We start from the raw sequence: 20914 nt of genomic DNA, 5'->3' as shown, positions 1-20914 counted from the left end.
GTATAGTCTGCAAGACCATCAAAGCAGCACTGTGCTTCGATGATCTGAGCGCCCAGCTAAGGTCGAGATGTGGAACGACATTCACGTAGTGGTTAGAACTAGAACCCTTCCAGCAAAGTCCACCAGATGACAGACAACGAGCTGTGAAAGAATCCCTCATACTAACTACTGTATGAGACATCACTATTGTTGATGCAATGGATGCCTACGTCAATATAGTAACCTACACACGCATGCAGTATTTGATAAACGGGATGATGCAGGTGAGCTTGCGTTGGCCGGCAACTTTTCATTCCCATGTACTGAGACTTACTTGCCGCGAGATGCACCGAAGAAGTCAGTGCTCAGCTTCGAACCTCAAGTCTTGGGATGACGCTTGAACGGAGGTGTTTCGAACTCGACTGATGACGTCTCGGGGAGTGGGTGAGAGACTGACGTCTGAGAAAGTGGTTTATAGCCAGGAGACTAAGGCTCAGGGACCTGGAAGGAAGATCATACATACTGTGTACGTAGCGGACATGGAATGATATGTGGAGAAGACTAAATCCGTGGGCCACGTGACCCCGTCATTTCTTTGTGACAGCGGATCTTATCACTTCAAGCCGAGCGATTCTCCTTCCATTCTCAGCGCTTGCCCAGACGCTAGGATGCAGCGGATCCCTCGGCTTCATGGCTTGTCTTTTCCAATCATACCATGCTCAGTGGCTTGATCCCTCCTCAAATCATCATGTCTCTGCCTGCATGTCGTATTTATTTATTCCTGGTTCACCGACAGCCTGGCTTGGCGCCAGCTGCCTGAGAGGACATTTCGTTTATGCTCACCTGCATTGACCTGGTGGTTGTTGCTGGTCCACTATCGTTGCCATAGAATCAGTCGAATGGCGCCCACCGCGATGGGAGAAAGTTCTTCTCGTTTAAACAAGTCCGGCAGGGTAAGGCTGAAACAGTGGGCCCCGAAAGTCAAATCGGGTTGTATAACGTGCAGGTATGCCCTCGTGGGAAGATCGAGTGGCTCCGACTAAGTGCCCACTGACCTGCTAAGGATACGACGCATCAAGTGTGACGAGACGAAACCGAGGTGAGAGAACGATATATCCGGTTCGATCAAGTGAGTCTCGCGGTTCCAGCCCGGTCTGACGCCCACAAACATGGTAGCTGCACGAGATGCACATCGACCGGAAGAAACTGCGATGGCTACGGCGATCTTGCTCTCAAGCAGATGATCAAGTCACCACACGTGGTGCAGATGCCCTCGGCCTGGGAGCAGGTCTCCGGCAACACGATCGAGATCGAGAACTTTGCTTTCTTCCGCTCCGTCACCACCACCGATCTAGCGGGCTTCTTCGATATTGGCTTCTGGACCGGCAAATTGCCCCAGCTAGCGCACCAGTATCCAACCCTCTGGCATGCCATGACCGCGCTGGCATGTGTACACCACGACTTTGTGACTGATCGAACCCCGAGCACCGTCGCACGGGTCGGCGACACTCCGAACATGGGTTTCGCCTTGGTGCAATTCAACAAGTCCATCCAATCACTCCGAGAGCTGCTTTCGAGGCCCAGTGTGACGCGTCTGGACAAAGTAGTGGCGCTCAGCACCTGTCTCTTGTTCACCTGCATGGCGAGTCTACAGGGCCGTCAATGGCAGGCCTTTGTGCATATCAACTCGGGTCTCAAGATGTTCCATCACTGGGACTTGGGAGTCAGGAATAGAGAAAGACTAGACCATGATCGGGAGATCGATCTGTTACTGGTGGCCTTTACGCAACTCGATACCCAAGCCCGCCCATACCTCCCCAACCAAAGGAACAATTTCCAGTGGACAGACAGCCAAATCGTCCTGTCATCCACCAAGGAGCCATTCCGATCCCTGCTGGACGCATATCTCTCCCTAGAAGTTCACTTCAACAGTCTGATGCGACTCATGATGAGCAAGGAATTCGCCAACCCCGCTCGCGTTGCTGAGAACCTCGTCAAGAAGCAGAAATGCGCCGACAACTTCGAACAGTGGGACGTCAGGCTGAGCGGCTTTGTATCCACCGCGGCTCCTTCCGAGACAGATGACCGGGCCCTCGACCTGCTCTACGTCCGTCGCATCTTCGCACACGTGTTCCTGTCCCTCGATTTCACCAAAGGCGAGCTGTGCCATGACGACTTCTTCGAAGATTACAAGCGCATGCTCAATCTGGCCACGAAGCTGTTGGATGACCTGAACTCGATCCCTCAAGCGAGCAAAAACACCTCGCATCCCAACTTCTGTCTCTCAACCACCGTGGCCGAGCCACTGTTTCTCATTGCGACTCGCTGCCGGGAACCCACAGTCCGTCGCAATGCACTACGCTTACTTCAGCGATACCCGCGCCGCGAGGGGATCTGCGAGGGGATGGTCGCCGCGAAGATCGCCGAGACGATGATTGACATCGAGGAGAAGGGGTGTCATGGAGGACAAGCGGACTCGTGTACAACAGGACAGTGGGTGTGTGGGGTTCACCGCGTGGCGATCGTGAACTTTGTCCTGGTTGCGGAAAGGCAGATCAAGATTCAGATCCAGACCGTCGAGGATTTGATGCTGGGGAGGGCCGAGAGGGTCCTGGTCACCAGTTACTGGTAATTTCCGCGAGAAGTTACTGAAGAAAGAGATGGGGATAGAATTATTATAACCGAAACACTTGCTTGCTGTACATAGATGGGATAGGTGAATTGCACTGTACTTCCTCTTCTAGCTATCCAGCTCGAGCACTCAGAATAGTCAGTATAGTATAGTAGGGTGATTACCATCCCTTCATTGAAATCACTTAGTATCCTAGTCTTGCTTGCCTGATAGAGTAGATTGATGAACCTCAACCCCGAGGGGAAATCAGGAGCTATACATTCGCCGCATCTGGGAACCCGGTTCCGATCTGATTGAATACGCGTACCCAAAAATTCCTCTGATCTACTTGGGGCGTCGAATGAGCCAGCCTGCAAAGCCGTAACTCCACAAGAGCGACATGGAGCTGAACGTTGTCGTTAGCTTCAGCTAATCGAATCCCGTTGTGCCCCTCCAAGTACTACCTAGTCACACTACGCATGCTCGGAGTCAAGTTACCTCTCTCTTCCCTCGATGAGTAACTGGTATTGCTATTGGTTTGGTTATCCTAGGGCGCTGGTCGAATTGCTTCCGCGCAGACAAGGTAATTAAGGTAGTTAGTCTTCAGCCCACGGGCGGTTTTTGTTCTCTGGGTTGGTTGATATTGACCATCTATGCCAGATTCTAGGAGCAGATACCCGCAGACCATGATTTTGATGCAGTAAGACTTCGTATGAAAAACATGTTTGCTAATAGTAACGTATGTAATTAGTCATTCCTATTTACACTCGCCCCTTCCTGCTCCAAATCCGGGGGGGGGAGGCACGAGGAATAGAGCCCAACCCCAAAAGTATTCATGCACTGCATTGCTAGATCAAAGATCGTAAAGGAAAGGGCGCTGGCGGAAAGCGAAGCGGAGGATTAGTCCATGCAGACGAAAGAGCTCGAGGGGTGAGGGGGGTCGTCATCGCTATCAAAATCATATCAAAGCGAAGCGGTGGAGTTTGGAGGGAGTCGTTCGTTAGTTCGGTTGAGGTTGGCGAAGTCGAGATGCAGGGCAGATAGCAGCCGCGATCGCAGTCGCAGTCGCAGTCGTAGCGGTAGCAGGAGATTACAAGAATGAAGGTCAAGTTCCATGTCGAATCGCAAAGGGTAATATTTCAAGGGGAAAAATAACAGCGCAGAGACGGGAAAGGGAATCACGAATTGTCGTATCACACACACGCACGCGCGCGCACACACACACGGGAACAAGATACTCATGAAATTGAGATCAAAGACACACCACCCTCTCGACTTCCAAAGTCATGGGTACACACCACTTATCATCCGACCTAGATGGAATCTTTACCACCCCGGCAAGTTAGCACCACCCGGATCAAAACGGTCGACGAAGCAGAACCAAAAGGGGTGGGCGAACATACTCAACGTCATACTCAAACTAACGTCCGTATTCTCCACCATTTCCGTGAACTCCTCAAAGCTGATCTTCCCATCGCCATCCTTATCGGCCTCCATGATCGTCTTGTCGACGATCTGTTGCAGCTGCACATCCTTCAGGTTGTTGCCGACCATCATCTTCAGGACGATGAAGAGCTCGCCGTTGGAGATGTATCCGTCGCGGTCGATGTCGTACACCTTGAATGCAAACCGAAGCTTCTCCTCCTTGTTGCCCTTGGAGCTGAAGGCCGACAGCCCGGAAACGAATTCTTGGAAGTCGACGTCGCCGCCACCGTCCTCGTCGAAGATGGCGATCATTCTTTTTTTCGGTGGAAGTTAGAGTTTGTGATGGACCTCTGGGGTGGGTAGTGAGATGATAGTGGGGTAAGGCGGCAGAGGTGAAGCGGGTGTGTGAATTGCATCAGGCATGGTAGGTCAAAGGAAAAGGAGGGAGAGGACAAAGTACCTCGTGGCGAGTGGGTTGGATGATACTTGAGGCAAAGAAAGAAATTCATCGCGATCAATAGTACCGGAACTATCCTGTTGAATCACACAGAATTGTGTCAGAATGGAATCACATGTAAGACGCTGCACGATCAAGACAAACCTTATCCAGCTTCATGAAGCGCTTGCGGAGACGGTCAACTTCATCGCGATCGACTACACTTCATTAGTTCACATGATAACCGTTCTCTCGAAAAGCTCGACCCACAATTGGAGGCGGAAACTATGTTGTCGAGAAGCTGAGAGGTGCCGACCGAGCCCCTGCGGCGGCGCGCATCGTACAGGGCGGCATTGTTGGGCTCACTGGAATGGTCCATGGTGTGGGCTTTTGTTTTGAGCGGAATGTAAAGGGGAAAGGGTGTAAATGGTCAATGAGAAATTCTTGTCTATTCAACGCGATTCAACCAGGAACCACGACCGGTGACAGAAACAAACGAGGCAATCAGAAAGCTGCACAAGAACTAGATTACTCCAACAAGTACGGAGTAGATGAATGCCGAATGCGGGAGGGAAAGAGAGGGACGGAGAACAGAGGAGACACCCCCCGGCAGGCGACACAGACCAAAGCGGCACTTTGATATCGACCAGCCCCGCACTAACCCGAAACAGACAGGCAAGCGAACCCCTGAGGCCGTGCACCGGTCCAAAACAGGCCACTGCCGGGTGACATTGCAACGTCAACTCATCCGCCAGTGCAAAGACTACGAGATTTCCATCGTCCATATCCCCCCCTTAACCATCCACTGCCATCACAAAAATACGTCTACGTGCTTTCGCATGATCAGACCTATCTACTGATACCAATTTTGGGTCCCCCATCCCATGGTCAGCGGCCGATCTCGCGCCCCAAAGTTCGTATGACTAGGTACGGGGGTATGGGGAGGACGCGCCCGAAAAAGCTCACCTCCAAGGCCTCCATCCCCATAGTCCGCGAACATGAGATAGATCTTATCGAGGATGAGATCCAAAATGCCCTTCAACAGATTGAGACCGGTGTCGAGAAGGCGGAGGAGTCGGTGAGTCGTGTTCTCCCCCATCTACCGCTAGCATCCCTGCATATATCACGTGACATCATCGCGAACCTCACCCGTCGTGAAAATTTTGCACCCGCCAGTCCAGGCCACAACCACAGCCCGTTGACGCCTACGTTCTACAGGAATTCCATCTGCAGGTCGCTATCAGTGCCGCGGCCCAGGGCAAAGTTAAAGATGCCCATATTCCGACCCCGGAGACCGTCCTCAGTAACCTCCGATATGACGAGCTCTACCCTCCAGTCTTCTCGCAGCCAGCGACATACATCCGCTTCTCCTCCACCGTCGAGGACTGCTGCGGACCTCCATATTGCATGAACGAGGACGATGATGTGTTCCTTAAGAACTTCAACCAAAAGCGCGATGCCGCCAACCAATGCACAGAAGACAACTTCGAGGAAGTCATGAGCTTCTTCGAATTGACGTCGAGGAAAGAGCAGCCGTATGCTTGTGTAGATAACTCTCCGGTCATGAGTTTCGAGGAATTCCAGGAGGCGATGGATCCAGCCGTAGACGACAGCGTAAAGCGTTTCGCCAAGGACATATACGACTACTGGAAGTCGCGACGCATCAGCGGTGGGAATGAGCCTCTGCTCCCGACACCAAAGGTGAGTCCCTGGCGCAAGAAGCGGCAAAGGTTATCCGATCCGCTAACAGTTCACAGGCTGAAGCTGGTCGGGAAGCCGATGATACCGACCCGTACGTCTGCTTCCGAAGGCGCGAGGTGCGGCAGACCCGCAAGACTCGTGGCAGAGATGCGCAAAGTGCGGACAAACTGCGACGGCTCAGAAAGGAACTGGAAGATGCTCGGCAGTTGGTTGCACTTGTACGTCAGCGTGAGTTGGCGCGCAAGGAGATGCTCGCCGTCGAACGGCAGGTCTTCCTGCAGAGATCCGAGGTCAAGGATATGAAGAGGAAACTCAATATCAAGGACGACGACGAGGATCTTATCAACCAGAGAGTAAGGATGATCATGACCTGCTTCCAAGCCATAGATACTGACCATGCCACCAGCCCAAGAAGAAGCCGGTAGAGGCACCTGCTGTGCAGCGCCCAGCACCTCCCCAGCTGCGCATGCCCCCCAAGGCGGCCACGCAGCCAGCAGAAGACCTGCAGCTACTGGACGATGTCCAAGCGGAGAAAGAAAACGAGATCATCCGCGACATCAAGCAGAACATCACGAAGCACATCAAGTGGAACGAGGGTTATGTGGATTTCACACGAGCACCGCTCTCCCCGTCACCTGATCGGACGTTCGATGCTGCATTCCGCCCTGCCATCACCACCCAGTTACCGACGCCACCATCGTCGGAGTCATCCGACAACATGCCGGATTCAGCCATAGATACCCGCAGTGCCATTGCCCTCCCGAATAAATTAGCCCCCCATGCCATGGAACTGAGCGAGGACACGAGCAAGATGCCCTCATTCCGGAGACGTATAGGACGCGGGGGTCGTTTGTTCATCGATCGCCGAAACCTTGCGGCTCGTTGTAGAGTTGAAATGGATCCGTGGAAGGCTGATCGATTCAAGTACGATCAGGAAGATTCAGATGAGGAGCTCGATTATGAGAGGGACCAATTCGATATCCAGATCATGCAACATCGAGCCATCATGGCGGCAAAAGCTCGCGATCAAGCAGCAGCGGCAGCGGTTCAAGCTCATGCGCAGGCGCAGGCAGCTCAAGCCCAGGCCCAGGCCCAAGCTCAACGAAAGTTGCAGGCCGAACAAACCACGGCCAGCAGCAATTCGCCAAGCGGGGGGCAAGCAGGGGGATCTAATCCCGGGCCTGGTGCCGCGGTCTCCACGTCTTGAGATATGAGCTGGGTCTCTTCTCTCGTTTTCTCCTCTCCCACATCTTGATCTTCCACCCCGTATCCTTTTAATCTTTTTCAACCCCATGTTCAGCATCTGGCAGGCGTCATCTGTCATTTCCCCTTTTACCTTACCTGTACTTTTACTCACGCCATACCCTCATCACCCTTTTATTTTTCCTGAAAAGCGGGGAAGCATATGAGATCCGGGATAACGTCGCCGGATTGATGCGCTTTTCTTATGACATGACCCCTGATCTTATGCTATTGTCACTGTACATAGCCTGTTCTGTCCCTCTTTCTCTTTCTTCACTTGAGCAGTCGATAGACTCTGTACGGATAGCGAAGCGACGAAGTTAGTAACGAAGAAAACAAGAATAATATCAATTAAGATGAAAAAAAAAGAAAATGAAGACTTTTCTGTAAATTTCGAATATAGTCAAAGATGAGGGGGAATCAAGAGCTTCAAGATCTGAAAGCCTTGGGGCGTCTCGATTCGTCGTGGTCGTCGTTGGCAGGGCGCTTGGCCGCGGACCCGTTGGCCTGATTGCTGATTTGGTTGTTGAGCATCGTAAAGAGACTTTGCAGAACTTCTTTCTCGCCAAGGCGGACTTGAATAGCCATCGCCTTGCGGCGCATATATGTATCAGCAGGGTTGAGGGCGGCTGGCTGGCTCAATTGAGCGAGAAGCTCCTGGTCTTGTGCGATGGTTGTTGGGTAGTGCGCTTGGTTGAGCTCCAGCGCTCTACCAAGTATGGTAGCTTCGGCTTCGCCAAATGTCGGCTTGGGAGGCTTGTTCTTGGATATCTGCTTCTGCAGAAGTTCTGGCGACAGCGATAGAGTCTTGAGCAACAGAAGCAATTCATCCTGAAGGATGTCTGTCAACTGATCTTCAAGGGAGGGTCTTGGGATGGCATAGCCGTCATCAAGAAGTTCCAACTCTTCTAGGAACCGGAGCTATGGTAAACATTAGCATGGGCATGTTGGAAGCAGCAGACCTTGGAAACAGGAGTATACCGGAGGTTGCGATTCAACATCAGCACTCGAAAGACCCGCTGCCTGACATATATTGCTGAGGGATACCTCGATGACATCGAACGGAGCATAATTGTCGGTGACATACCCGTACCGTCGCAGGAGGTCTGACCGGGGGATCTCTCCGTAGTCATTGAAAATCTCCTCGCCAGCTCCGATAGATTTGATAGCTTTCATAACAAGAATCTCTTCTTCTTGGAAGAGGCGAGCCTGTATAGACGCATTAGTTAGGGCTATGAGGCTCCCCATAATAGATGGAAGGTCACCTACATTGTTTCGATCGGCATCTGCGTTGAGCAGATCGGCCAAAGGGACCATGCCTTTAGACGACTGTCCTTCCTCTTCGTCTGAAACATAGCCATCTTCTCCATCGCGTTCATCCTCATCCTCAGGCTTCTCGATATCGAACGCATAGGCCATGATAAGCGACCCCATGGTATGAGCCAGGTGGAGGAGAGCTTGCGTACCGACATCTCCTTCAAAAGAGGCTAAACCGTCGATGGGAGGGAACAGGGAAGGGTTTGCCCGTACAATGGGGGCTACGGTCTCGAGTATGGATTCTTCTGCGCCCTGTCGTCCGATCTTGTTCACGATGGCGCTGCCTTGAAGCTCCGCAAGTTCGGCTGGGGACCAAAACATCAGGGTGTCAAAATTCCGAGGAAGGACTCTGAAGTACGGTGCCCATGGGGACTGATCACCGCGAAGATACTCATAGATCATGACCACCATGAGAGAAAGCCATGGACCAAGTTCCTCCAGGTCGTGGGAGACCAGGTCCTTCAACTTCGAATTCTGAACGGAGAGGACATGGGCGCGGGGGATGGTGAAAAGCTCTTCGCCTTCTTCGAGATCGAGTCGAGCCACTGGTAGAGTGACACGAGAACATCAGAGAGGGGGAACGACTTCCACAAAGCAGGCATACAATGAGACAAGACCCATGCGGAACAAAAATCTCGTTTTTGGGAGGGTGGGAAACATACCGACACCTCGGCCGGCGCCGCTGGCCCTCAGATCAGCGATCTGAATCTTAGGGTTCAACCTGACGCCCGGGAGACTAGACAGCCAGGTGATGAACTCATCTGATTGTTGCTGGAAGTGGTTTGCGTCTGGAAAATGGGTAGTGGAGGACATGATGTGGGACGACAAGAGGTCAAGTTGTGTGGTGTGGATTGGCTGTCACACCAAAGAAAAAGGAAATTGAGCAACCCCCCACCGTCTAGCGGCCGCGGAAATTCAAGGGGAGACGGAAATGAACCCCAAGAGAACAGGGGGGAGAGGATGGAGAAAGGTATGGCGTGGTTGATAGAAGTGTCACGAGAAGGAGGGGGGGGGGAAGGTGAAGAGAGAATGGGAGAAAATGGGGGGTGGGTTAGTAGACCTGAGCAATTAGTTAGTAGTTAGTTAACTTAGCGACGCTGATAGACCGAGTCCTAACTTACTCCCCTCCGTACTGACCTACCACTTTTGAGTGACAGGCAGTTCTTACTACTAGTACTTTGTCTGTACCGCCGGATAAACGCTGCGGCGGATTTGCCGTCCCAAACTTCTGGCGACCAATCGATAACGTTGCTGATAAAGCCGAACCAGGCCCGAATTTGCCCCTCCATCACTGGCTCAGCTCGACCCGGCGGCCTTCGAGATTCATTTTTTGAACAGCTTCTCCGAAGCGGTGATCTGTCGGCTTAGCTTGCAAATCGTTCAATCGATTTGGAATCCTTTTTGCGCAAAAACCCTAGTCGTTCTATACTCCTCTACATCTGCGCTGCGCTGCGCCTTCCACCATGATTGCCGTCGGAATCGAAGGCTCTGCCAACAAAGTCGGAGTGGGCATTATCTTCCACCCGGAGGATGGCAGCACCCCGCAGGTGCTTGCGAACGTGCGGCACACCTATGTCACTCCTCCCGGGGAGGGCTTCCTACCCAAGGACACTGCCCGCCACCATCGCGCCTGGGTGGTGAAACTGGTCACGCAAGCCCTGCAAGATGCGCGGGTCTCCGTCAAGGATGTTGACTGTATTTGTTACACCAAGGGTCCTGGCATGGGCGCCCCTTTGCAGAGTTGTGCCATTGCCGCGCGCATGTTGAGCCTACTTTGGGGCAAGGAGCTGGTGGGAGTCAACCACTGTGTTGGACGTAAGTACAACGTCGTCATCTCTGCAAGCCCGTTATCAAGATCTTCTTCCACAGGGGTGCCATTGGGGAAAGACGCGACGCATTGGCCCCCGTCTAATATCTCCAACTCTTCATCTGCCCCCCTCCCCCCTATTTTTTTTACCCACCCTTGACCCTCCTTGGAGATCTTGGACACAAAAAGCCGCAATAGATCCACCGCCGCGTCGCTAAACCCTAAGCTTGAACAGATATTGAAATGGGTCGGGCCATCACCGGCGCCACGAACCCAGTCGTCCTCTACGTCTCCGGCGGAAACACCCAAGTGATCGCATACAGCTCGCAGAGGTACCGCATCTTCGGCGAGACCCTTGACATCGCCGTCGGAAACTGTCTGGACCGCTTCGCACGCACGCTACACATCTCCAATGACCCTGCGCCGGGCTATAATATTGAACAGTTGGCCAAGAAGGGCAAGCGACTCGTGGATCTGCCCTACACCGTCAAGGGAATGGACATCTCCATGTCTGGAGTTTTGGCAGCGATTGATGCGCTGGCCGTCCAGTACGGACTCAATGGGGAGTGGGACGAAAAAGATGAGAGCGCGGACTCTGCCCAAGGGGAAGCAGACGATGGGAAGCCGACTCGTGCGGATTTGTGCTTCTCACTGCAGGAAACCGTTTACTCTATGCTGGTGGAGATCACGGAACGTGCGATGGCGCATGTGGGATCGAAGGAAGTGCTGATTGTCGGTGGGGTGGGATGCAATGAACGGTTGCAAGAGATGATGGGTATCATGGCTCGCGACCGCGGGGGCACCGTACATGCCACGGATGAGAGATACTGCATCGACAACGGCATTATGATTGCCCAGGCCGGTCTGATGGCCTACAAAACCGGCTTCCGGACGTCGCTTAAGGACGCCACTTGTACGCAACGGTTCCGCACGGATGAGGTTCTAGTGAAATGGAGGGACTGAACCGTGTGCCGATTTGATTAAGAGTTATGATTCTCATGATATAAGTAATAGAACTTAGACAAATGTCTTGAACGATGCCGCAGGGTTCGGCGCTTGAAAGCCATACTTAGGTTGACGCTGCAAGATAAGTAGTCAATCACTCACTGACTGATCGCTCCCTCTATTTCTATATCAAAGACTACAACCAAGACCCAGATAGTTTTGCGCCGGAAGCTGTGGGGATAATGTGTCATTTGCGGACTGACCGGCCCCGCTTCGATATCGAGGAATTGGGTAGAAGCTTGTTTCGAGGATACATCAACACAACTATTTGTATGAACTAAGGCGAGAACGCCGAGGTACCACGGGACCGTTGGCCGGCACTCACGAGGCTCAGTTATCAGCCGATCCTAATCACTAGTCATACACCACCTCAATAACAGAGCAACATCGAGCAGGGAAGCAAACCCTTGCATCTCAGGTTCATTGTCCCAAGCAAATCGGGGGTATTCAAGATCCAGTGTGCTTGGATTGCACGCCCAGTTATATGTGGATCTATGGTACTCTAGACTTCTTGGCAATAAAACGCAATGGAAGTCAAATATCCGTGATTCTCAAATCATCTATTTCATATGGATGAGTTTTACAGCGAGCTCCATTCTGCATAAGACAGACTTTCCCGTGGGTTTGGATACCGAGTCAATACTCACACTGTTCGGGCCATGCAGTGGAGAGAGCAGTAAAAGGAGTCGATTCTATCTGTAGTTACTCCGAGATATCTCCTGTAGGCTTGTACAAAATTGTCGTCACATACTGCACAAGTTTGAGTCAATATCATACAAGGAACACTAGGAGAAGAATACCAATTACAGACGATGGACTTACCTTTCGCTTGTACCTAGTTGTCACACTAGTGGCCAAAACACCGTTCTTGATGCTGCTGGTAGCAAGATGGTTTAGCACCGTGTGGTTGGGATAGTTCAATACACTGCTATCATCCTTCATCGGTGTAGTGCCGTTCAGGATGGACTTCCCGAGGAAGAGTGGTAGACTTGGTGGCGTTGGAGCATCCCCCACGATATTGACAGCTTGCTGATACTCGGGCGCTTCCTCTTCTTTGTCCAGGTCGAGAAGAAACTGGGGAATAATACCGCGGAAATCACCAAGAGGTATCTCCTCCTCTGGCTCTTCTTTATCAGATTGATCATCCACGGTGGAACCACCCTCCTGATCGGGAGTGGCAGGGTCAGGTAGGACCTGAGGCGGACGAATACCCGGGGGAACCGAGCCCTTGTCGCTCTCTCTCCGCCCCCGATTAATGTCATCGGCACTGATCTCGATATAGTTGACCAAGTGGTTCGTGAAGTCCACCGCCGTCGGAAGAGTATCAGAAGCCCGCATTTCGTTGTCGACAATAAATTTAAGATGATGGGTACCCGGACGGAGGTTTAATCTAGCTGACATAACGCCTGGGTTGTTCTCACTGCTCCAGAGATAATTCATCAGTCCTCGAAAGCCAGGTAGCTAGTGACGATTGAAAGCGGCAGCCGCAAGTCCTCTAGCCAAAGCACCACAGTTCAAAACAACATACGAGCTGGCAGAGATCGAGCAATCGGTGCTGAGACCCGTGCGGTGATAGTCACGTACCTTCTGTGTAGACGGAACTTCTTCTCCCAATTCACGAATGTTCCAGTTACATAGACCTTGTCTCCAGGCCCGGTCCACTCAATGGTAGTCGGCACTGCCCTTCCCACTCCGCTAGGCGTAAAAGGCTGAAGCTCGTCCAATATCTCATCATCCTCCACAGTGGTGCTTCCTTGACTCGGGTGCCTTTGCTCAATATGTTCGTCCAAAAGCTGGTCGACGGGCAGCGACTCCATATAAACATCTTCTCGACCAACAGCTGTAGCATCGCCAATGGGTAGCGGCATTCGCGGAGGGCGCTGGAGATGAACGGAGGCGCTGTAATATACATTTGGCGGCGCCCCAGAGGGCGCCATGGGGTCGTCTCTAGCAGTGGCTCGAGAAACAGGAACTTGTACTGGGTTAGAAGGGTCAGGCGAAGGGATGTCACCATCGCGAAGGTCTGCTTTTTTGGGAGTCGGACGATCTTCGGTTCTTGCTGCGGAGTCGGCGACATTGCGGGATTGTAGGCGTTGTTGAACCGAATGGTGGCTTTGCGATGTTGGATAACCCTTTGCGGTCTCTCTGGTGGCCGGAGGATCGGCTGCGGAAGCCTTAGTGGTACCCGATGAGGCATTGACCGAAGGTCGACGATGTACCCTTTTGTCACTCGCGGGTGCCGTTAGGCCCGAGTGACCCGAGGGGGTTTGGGCGTCTCCGGCCGGGCCCTTGGAAGGATTGTTGCCCATTTGAACAGCAAATACCGAGACACTTATTGATTAAAGGAGTGAAGCTGAGAGTCTCAGGGTATGTAGTAAGACGCTGCACGGAGGACGTTTAAGAAAGGCGCATACAAAAAGATGCCAGCATCCGGAGGACGGCCTCTGACGGCGGAGGGGTAATGGACTTCTGAGAATAATAAGAGATCGACAACTGGGTAGAGAACACCTTGTAATGATCGACAGACGTAGCACAGTAAATGAGGGGAAATAAGTAGCAAATGTATCTTGGGAAATAAGAAGAGTCTGGATCAACAGAGGCGGGTGGAGGATATCGCAACGGGGAGATGCTGATGGGTTGCCGCGTTGATGATTGATGATGTCGATGTCGTTCGACCCCAGACTAGTACTAGAGAGGAGACAAGTCTGGGCCAGGAAGGGAGACTTAGGGCTTAGGGTTGCGGACTGTTTTGACTGATGAGTCTCAATTCTATCCCCGATCCCCGCTTTTCCCATCATCGATCGGCTTTCGGTCCGGCCGCTATATCACTCCGTCAGTAATTATTATCGTTTGCCGGTAGTTGTACTGAAGTTGACACCCAGCCTTATACTACAGTACCGTCCTGTCCAGTCAACAGCTCCCTTACACATTGAACTGTACAGTACGGAGTACACTACCTATCATCCTGCACTCCGTAGTCGGATGAGGTCCTTCCGGTTCTCGAAGCGGACGCCCGTCCATCGATCGCACCTGCTTCACTTAGTAAAATCGCGGGGAATATCCGCCCTTCTGCCGCCTTTGACCGCTTGACATAAGCAGATTACCAGCCTCCCCTTGATATGATGGACGCTCTAGGCACGCCCGCGACAGTCCTAAGCTGTTTAATTTACTCTGGATTGCTGAGGTGAGAATAGTCCTGGTCTCATCGCTTTAGATTGAGCACATGGCTTGGCTGTCAGTTCTGCGGGGCGGCTTCAATGCCTTATTCTATCCTACTCTTTACCTAGTGCGCTGGGCATATACACTGCTGCGCATTCTGACCTCGCCGTTGGTAGCACTGGGCTACTTCGCGGTTCAAATCATCTTGCTGCCTTTGAGGATACTTGTCAAGCTTGAGGTACGTACCTAGATCGTGTGCTTTGTCCCTCTAGTATCGCAAGAAGAAGAGAGAGCTCACATGATGCTCGCAGGCCCTATTTGCCTTCCTTGCGATTGCCATCCTGGCAGGAGTCGGCATTGGATTGATCTTGTTCGGCACGACTACAATTACCGTCGAGACAGCAGATCGGCTGGTAAAGTTTATACTGGGTACCGCTGCCCGAAAGTTCTATGGGAATGACGATGATCTCCCCGACGACACTGCGAAGACGACGCCTTCTGCAAGCGATCCCAGTACTGAGGATGACTACTTCACAGCTTGGCACGGGAGGCAAGCTTCGAGGGATCTAAGGAAGGCTGCTCTTCTAGCCGACACGATTGTCGAGGAAGAGGAGGCCAGCCGCAGCTCGAGTCATTCTAGATAAAAGTCCTTCAAATCCAAAGCAACGAAGCCATGATGCAGTGTACAGGCCTAACATGCTTCTTCACGAACCACGTTTGCTAGTGATGCAATTGATCTGATTAGTTTAGCGGGCTACGGGTGCAGTCAAATGTCAGGTGTCCGTGGTTGAAGGCCTGGCCCTACCGTGCGGACACTTGCCGGAAGGAAACATGGGGAATGCTACCTCAGCAAAATGATCGCCCATCGGCCCGCATTCGCACATCCAGCATTTTACATTCTTCCTTATCCATCATCTCATCCATCCGATTACTTCCCCTCAAATTACGTGGGACGTAGGCGAGAGTATCAAACATGCTTGAGTCACTTTCGGATTGTGATTTGTGATCTCTGGGTGTTTCACTCATGCTTTTCTGGTGCCAGGAACCTGGGTTCGCCATGCCCTAACTACATGAAACGCTGGATGGGTTTATGGTGACATTGAGCATGAGACGATAATGGTGAGCGTCATACCCGGTGTTTCCGCGAATCTCGGATCGCAGCAAATCCATCCATTCTCACCTATGGAACTCAGGCGGACCTGTATCTCCTCGATCAATTCAAAACTCCTATTCTTTATTTCTGCTCATGATGACGACCTATTTTCACTACGTATCCTCCTACTTGCTCATCCTCCAAGCAACATTGTGTGCCTTCTGCAGTGGTCTGCATCCAAGTCTGTCTCTCGCGCCTCCATTTAGCGCCTGTAAAGCATTGAGTCTTCATACAAGCCCAACAGACGCAGAGAACATATCAATTTGAATTTTCTTTGCTGTCAATCTTGCGACTGTACAAATTTTCCGCCCCTCGGGTGTGACAAAGTTGCAGTAGAGACCCGATTCAAAGGGTGCTTGGCCAACACCAGTCTCACTGCCCTGAGATCCACCTGATCCATGACTTCTAGAGAGCAATGTTTCCCAGTCGCGCGGCGTTGCGCATACGCATCATTCTGGCGGGCCTATTCCTCGTGTTGATATGCAGCCAGTCTTTCTCGCGCTGGCACAATCAGAGTGATGTACCCGAAGCCACCTCCATCGATGATCCAGCTGTACTCCGACAAGCTCAGCTCACCTGGCGTCATGCTGCTGAAGGCCACATCGAATTCTGGCGTCAATTCCAACCCCTGCTGACCACTTACGAACCAAAATGCCTACCCCCTTTGAGGCTGGGAATGGCACCATCAATTCGGTTCGAGCAGGCAGACCCTTACGACCAAACCGAGTTCCTGGATCTCCTCCCCATGGACATTGAGGACCTGCAACAGACGCATCGGGGCTTCCTGGACGCAATCCAGACTACGCCGCCTCAACTGAACTACACGCGCAACACGCGCGGTCTCGTGTCCACCGCAGGAGGATCCTACCTCCCCGTGCTCGTGCTATCGCTCCGCATGCTCCGGCGTACCGGCTCCCAGCTCCCAGTCGAAGTCTTCCTCGCCAGCGAAGACGAGTACGAGACGTACATCTGCGACGTGATCCTGCCCTCGCTGAACGCGCAATGCATCGTGCTCTCGACCATCCTCAACGCGATCCCGCACTCCATCCACATCCAGAAGTACCAATTCAAGCTCTTCGCGATGCTCTTTTCCTCCTTCGAAGAGATCCTCTTCCTCGACGCGGACGCCTACGCGCTCTTCCCCCCGGAAACCCTCTTCACGCGCGACCCCTTCCTCACGCACGGCCTGATCACCTGGCCCGACTTCTGGGCCACGACGATCTCCCCGTCCTACTACGCGATCACAGGGCAACCGACCCCGAGACCGCCGACGCGCCCGTCCAGCGAATCCGGCGAGGTGCTCCTCTCGAAAAGAACGCACCTGCGCACCCTCCTCCTCAGCACCTACTACAATATCCACGGCCCGGAGTTCTACTACCCGCTGCTGTCGCAGGGCGCCGCCGGCGAAGGCGACAAGGAGACCTTCGTCGCCGCGGCCCTGGCCCTCGCGGAGCCGCACTACCAGGTCGCCGAGCCCCTCTGCGCCATCGGCCACACCACGCAGCGCGGCGGCGGCTTCGCCGGCTCCGCCATGGTGCAGTTCGATCCCGCGGAGGACTTTGATCGTCATCACCACCGTGCTGATACACCAAAACCCCAGCCACAAGCGCACGGCTTCTTCCTGTCCACCAACAATGAAAGCACGACCCGTAGCACCCCGCGGGCCTTCTTCATCCACGCCAACTACCCGAAATTCGATCCCGCCACTGTCTTCGACGCGCACGAGGTCAACCCCGCCATCGGCGACGATGGCCGCTACACCCGCGCCTGGACCGGGCCGCCGGAGATCATCCGGGCGTTCGGCCGCGACGTCGAGAAGGAGTTCTGGGAGGAGATCCGGTGGACGGCGTGCGAGCTCGAGGGGAAGTTTCGCTCCTGGGAAGGGAAGAAGGGGATCTGTAAGAGGGTGAAGAAGTACTACCAGGCGATGTATGGGGGACGATGGTGGGGTTGGTAGCTTCGGAGGGTTGAGGTGCGGCTGTTTGCGCCCATTCAACTAATAATAACCTGTTGAACTGGAGAAATTCTAGGGGTTTCAGGTTGGCTATGGTTTGGACAGCTTGAATGCCCCTTGATGGGCGGCGGTTCTTGGCGTTGTCGTGTCTTATCGTCCGCGGGTTATGCGCCTGTATACTTGCTAGATTGAATCGTGGAACGTGTCCAAGTCATGTCCATATTCATACACAACATCTATCTTAAATATACAAGAGTTGAAAAGATCTTCTATCCTTGCTAAGCCAGAAACGAGGCAAATCCCCTCGATATGTTTTTAAAGGACCCCCACCACTCGCTATATCCCGTCAGTTCAATTCAGCCCCTTCGCCTCCGCCCTCCGAATCGCCTCCCGGAACAACTCCTTGCAAGGAACCCGACTCCCCAACCGAGCGCAGAGCAAGAACGCCCCGCTCAACTTGCGATGCAGACTGTAAGTCTCCTCCGGGGGCGGCGTGAGCCGCTCGCGGATCATGACGGGGATCAGCGCGCGCACGCGGTCGGTGATGGTCTGGTCCCGGAAATCATAGACGTCGGGCGAGGTCTCCATGAAGGGCTCGGCGATGGTGATGACGGAGGTGACGTGGGCATCGACCATCGCCTGGCTCTCGTGGCCGGTCAGGTAGCCCAGCTCGAGAGAGAAGCGGCGGCAGGCGTCGCGGTCGTTGCTGGAGGCGGCGACGAGGGTGCGGACGTACTTGGTGATAAACTCGGTCGGGTAGGCGCGCGAGGCGCCGAAGTCCAGCAGCTCGAGGCGGTCGGTGCGCGCGTTGTAGAGGAAGTTGGTCCAGTTGGGGTCCGTCTGCATGTATCGGAACTCGGTGATCTCGCGCAGGCAGAGGCGCATGATCTGCGTGCCGATCCAGTCGCGCTGGGCCTGCGTGAAGTCCTGGATCTTGGTCACGGCGATGCCCTCCAGGCGCTCCATGGTGAGCACCTGCTTGCCGGACGCTTCGGGAATGATCTCGGGAACGAGGAAGACGGGGTCGTCGCGGAGGAGTTCGCGGAAGCGGTTCGCCGATTCGGCTTCGCGGATGTAGTCGCATTCCCAGGCGAGTTCGGTGCGAGCGTTCTCAATGGTCTTGTCGAGGTAGAGGCCTCGGGGGAGGAGGCGGGATGCCGTGAGGAGGATGGAGAGGTTGTTGAGGTCGGAGTCGATGGAGTCGGCTACCCCGGGGTATTGGATCTTGACAGCCACGGGTTGGCCGGTACGTTTCAGAACGGCACTGTGCACTTGTCCGATGGAGGCAGCGGCCATGGGAATATCGTCGAAAGAAGAGAATAGATCGCGCCAGTCCGGGCCGAGGTTGTCGGTCAGCACCTTGTCGCGTTGCGAGGCAGGCATGTAGTCTGCTCGGTCTTGGACTCGTTGGAGGACTTGATGGATAGCTTCAGGAAGCATCTTTGTGTCTGCGAACTTCATTAGACTGGAAGAATCGAAGCCCGTAGGGTGCGCATACCTTGAATACTTATCACCTGTCCCAACTTCAGGGCAGCTCCGCGCATCTTGGACAATTTAGCTACAAGCCGCTCCGTGTTCGCAGCACTGAACATGAGCGACCCGGATGATTCGGCTTGACTGCCTGTGACCCTGCGAAGACCCTCGCCCATGGCACCCCACGCCATTGAAGTGGCCAGTCCGCCGTACTGCCATAATCTCCCGATGCGGGATGATGGGACACGGGACTCAACCATCTTGTATGTGTTCTGGTTCTTCAAGGCGGCAGCCGTTTCTGGCTCTGTCTGTGTGGGAATGTCAGCTTCTTATCCATTGCAGGACCAAACCACCCTGCTCAACATACCGCCGCTGCCGCTTCCGCGACCATCTCCCCCACAGCACGGGCTTCTTCTTTCTCCTGTTCGATTTGATTCGCATGCTCTGCCCGAGGCACCGCGCCCGCCTGCTTGTACCGCATATCCGCCGCCGGCTTCCGAGACATCATCCTTGCGACTCTGGGACTGTGAAACATATCCTTCATCATCTCTTCCGGGATTTCGGTCGGTTCGGTCGTATTTGTGGTTGCAGCCTGATCTACCGAGGCAGTCTTCACTGGGGATTGGAACACATCCGCATTGATATCGCTATCGGAACCGATTTGTGTGTCATTCGCTTTCTTGGGCAACTTCATCCGGGGAAGCCCCGAGTCACCCACTGTGGAGTGCTTGGGAGGTTCGTAGAACACATCCTGTTGTTGACTGACATCCAAAGGACTCGCCTGTCCGCTCCCATTGTGGTCCGCCACACTCGAAGGAATCTGAGCTTCCGCCTGTCTTTGTGCTTGCCGCGCCTGAGCGGGGGAGAGATCGGATGCCGCACTGCTGGTGGTGGCGGTCGGGGTCGGCTCCGCGTGGCTCGATGCGGTCGTGGGTGCTGACTCGGACGGACGGTAGGGATCGGGATCGGGTTCATTGAATCGTCTGGCTAGTGCAGCTGCAGCTTGCGCCGAGAGACACAGGCCATCAACCTGGCTCTTGATGCCCTTGGTGAGGGAGGAAGTGCGGGTGTATAGATCAATCTGGCGTTGGCGGATGGCGAGATGCCTCGCCGCCACTGTCCCAGCGACATTGCACAATTGAATGACGTCTAAGAGACGCTTGCCCGACATTGTTTGTATACGTCTGTAAGGTGTATATAAAAGGCGGCCCGTTCAATCCCCCAGGCTTATTCTGTGCGCATGATTCGATCAGGTGGAGCGGCGATAATCTACCTATTCAGAAACCGGTTTATCCGGAATAGATGAACGCATTGGTGGAAATCGCATGGGCTGTAATTCCCGCCCGCGACCGGGGGATGCTTTTTCTGCCGGGACTCACCGCGGAGAAACTTGGCTTCTTACGTATCTTGTTTACGGAGTACTTGATTTATCTCGACTTTCCTTCCCGGTTAGCTCCGAGTCCGATGGGACCCGTTATCGGCACTTCAACCGATAAGGGGAATTTGAGCAAAAAAAAGATGGCGCGGCTGGCGGGGAAGGGGAATTCGCCTTGAAAGAGGTAGATATAACAAAGCGCCACTCCCCCCTTGCCAGGCATCATGAATTCCCCAAGAAACCTCCTCCCCTACCTTGGATAGCTTGCCGAACACCC

At 53.6% G+C, this 20914-nt stretch overlaps 9 protein-coding genes across 9 annotated transcripts; 5 read left to right on the top strand and 4 right to left on the bottom strand.

The window, feature by feature from the left end:
• Positions 1-846: 846 nt before the first annotated feature.
• BO66DRAFT_391361 (uncharacterized protein) lies at positions 847-2711 on the top strand. Its single transcript, XM_025647240.1, has one exon. It carries the CDS (start codon positions 1220-1222, stop codon positions 2609-2611), a length of 1392 nt encoding a protein of 463 aa, XP_025504744.1. The 5' UTR covers positions 847-1219; the 3' UTR covers positions 2612-2711.
• A 1205-nt stretch (positions 2712-3916) lies between these two features.
• cnaB (calcineurin regulatory subunit B) lies at positions 3917-4830 on the bottom strand (the record flags this gene model as incomplete). The annotated part of the gene is made up of 4 exons (XM_025648741.1): positions 3917-4328; positions 4476-4549; positions 4617-4669; positions 4722-4830. 4 exons carry the CDS (start codon positions 4828-4830, stop codon positions 3917-3919), a joined length of 648 nt encoding a protein of 215 aa, XP_025504743.1.
• Positions 4831-5204: 374 nt separating this feature from the next.
• BO66DRAFT_470923 (enhancer of polycomb-like protein 1) lies at positions 5205-7726 on the top strand. Its single transcript, XM_025652823.1, has 4 exons — positions 5205-5529; positions 5670-6152; positions 6209-6505; positions 6559-7726. Exons 1-4 carry the CDS (start codon positions 5371-5373, stop codon positions 7357-7359), a joined length of 1740 nt encoding a protein of 579 aa, XP_025504742.1. The 5' UTR covers positions 5205-5370; the 3' UTR covers positions 7360-7726.
• Positions 7592-9643, bottom strand: BO66DRAFT_74717 (ribosomal lysine N-methyltransferase). The gene is made up of 4 exons (XM_025653562.1): positions 9374-9643; positions 8664-9256; positions 8376-8603; positions 7592-8315 (listed from the first exon to the last, which is right to left on the bottom strand). The coding sequence occupies exons 1-4, from the start codon at positions 9522-9524 to the stop codon at positions 7824-7826; spliced, it is 1464 nt and encodes a 487-aa protein (XP_025504741.1). The 5' UTR covers positions 9525-9643; the 3' UTR covers positions 7592-7823.
• A 188-nt stretch (positions 9644-9831) lies between these two features.
• On the top strand, positions 9832-11568 carry kae1 (O-sialoglycoprotein endopeptidase). Its single transcript, XM_025647239.1, has 2 exons — positions 9832-10526; positions 10754-11568. Exons 1-2 carry the CDS (start codon positions 10175-10177, stop codon positions 11479-11481), a joined length of 1080 nt encoding a protein of 359 aa, XP_025504740.1. The 5' UTR covers positions 9832-10174; the 3' UTR covers positions 11482-11568.
• Positions 11569-12225: 657 nt separating this feature from the next.
• On the bottom strand, positions 12226-13832 carry BO66DRAFT_321443 (putative Snf1 kinase complex beta-subunit Gal83; the record flags this gene model as incomplete). The annotated part of the gene is made up of 3 exons (XM_025643721.1): positions 12226-12273; positions 12346-12946; positions 13108-13832. 3 exons carry the CDS (start codon positions 13830-13832, stop codon positions 12226-12228), a joined length of 1374 nt encoding a protein of 457 aa, XP_025504739.1.
• Positions 13833-14746: 914 nt separating this feature from the next.
• BO66DRAFT_400950 (uncharacterized protein) lies at positions 14747-15326 on the top strand (the record flags this gene model as incomplete). The annotated part of the gene is made up of 2 exons (XM_025648740.1): positions 14747-14920; positions 14994-15326. 2 exons carry the CDS (start codon positions 14747-14749, stop codon positions 15324-15326), a joined length of 507 nt encoding a protein of 168 aa, XP_025504738.1.
• Positions 15327-16015: 689 nt separating this feature from the next.
• On the top strand, positions 16016-17792 carry BO66DRAFT_450291 (alpha-mannosyltransferase; the record flags this gene model as incomplete). Its single annotated transcript, XM_025651818.1, has 2 exons — positions 16016-17400; positions 17443-17792. Exons 1-2 carry the CDS (start codon positions 16251-16253, stop codon positions 17790-17792), a joined length of 1500 nt encoding a protein of 499 aa, XP_025504737.1. The 5' UTR covers positions 16016-16250.
• A 201-nt stretch (positions 17793-17993) lies between these two features.
• BO66DRAFT_348393 (protein kinase COQ8) lies at positions 17994-20550 on the bottom strand. The gene is made up of 3 exons (XM_025644652.1): positions 19630-20550; positions 19288-19570; positions 17994-19237 (listed from the first exon to the last, which is right to left on the bottom strand). Exons 1-3 carry the CDS (start codon positions 20431-20433, stop codon positions 18141-18143), a joined length of 2184 nt encoding a protein of 727 aa, XP_025504736.1. The 5' UTR covers positions 20434-20550; the 3' UTR covers positions 17994-18140.
• Between the last annotated feature and the right edge of the window lie 364 nt (positions 20551-20914).

Source organism: Aspergillus aculeatinus, assembly GCF_003184765.1.
Source record: "Aspergillus aculeatinus CBS 121060 unplaced genomic scaffold BO66scaffold_20, whole genome shotgun sequence".
Taxonomy (NCBI): Eukaryota; Fungi; Ascomycota; class Eurotiomycetes; order Eurotiales; family Aspergillaceae; genus Aspergillus; species Aspergillus aculeatinus.
This window is presented reverse-complemented; position numbering and strand designations above follow the sequence as displayed.

Coding starts and splice junctions, on each gene's coding strand:
- BO66DRAFT_391361 (XM_025647240.1), top strand. CDS start 1,220: ATGATCAAGTCACCACACGTGGTGCAGATGCCCTCGGCCTGGGAGCAG.
- BO66DRAFT_470923 (XM_025652823.1), top strand. CDS start 5,371: ATGACTAGGTACGGGGGTATGGGGAGGACGCGCCCGAAAAAGCTCACC. Junction 6,153..6,208: donor CTCTGCTCCCGACACCAAAG/GTGAGTCCCTGG, acceptor AACAGTTCACAG/GCTGAAGCTGGTCGGGAAGC. Junction 6,506..6,558: donor AGGATCTTATCAACCAGAGA/GTAAGGATGATC, acceptor CCATGCCACCAG/CCCAAGAAGAAGCCGGTAGA.
- BO66DRAFT_74717 (XM_025653562.1), bottom strand. CDS start 9,524: ATGTCCTCCACTACCCATTTTCCAGACGCAAACCACTTCCAGCAACAA. Junction 9,257..9,373: donor CGGCGCCGGCCGAGGTGTCG/GTATGTTTCCCA, acceptor TCACTCTACCAG/TGGCTCGACTCGATCTCGAA. Junction 8,604..8,663: donor CAGATGCCGATCGAAACAAT/GTAGGTGACCTT, acceptor GCGTCTATACAG/GCTCGCCTCTTCCAAGAAGA.
- kae1 (XM_025647239.1), top strand. CDS start 10,175: ATGATTGCCGTCGGAATCGAAGGCTCTGCCAACAAAGTCGGAGTGGGC. Junction 10,527..10,753: donor AGTCAACCACTGTGTTGGAC/GTAAGTACAACG, acceptor AAGCTTGAACAG/ATATTGAAATGGGTCGGGCC.
- BO66DRAFT_348393 (XM_025644652.1), bottom strand. CDS start 20,433: ATGTCGGGCAAGCGTCTCTTAGACGTCATTCAATTGTGCAATGTCGCT. Junction 19,571..19,629: donor TCGCGGAAGCGGCAGCGGCG/GTATGTTGAGCA, acceptor ATTCCCACACAG/ACAGAGCCAGAAACGGCTGC. Junction 19,238..19,287: donor ACAGGTGATAAGTATTCAAG/GTATGCGCACCC, acceptor TGAAGTTCGCAG/ACACAAAGATGCTTCCTGAA.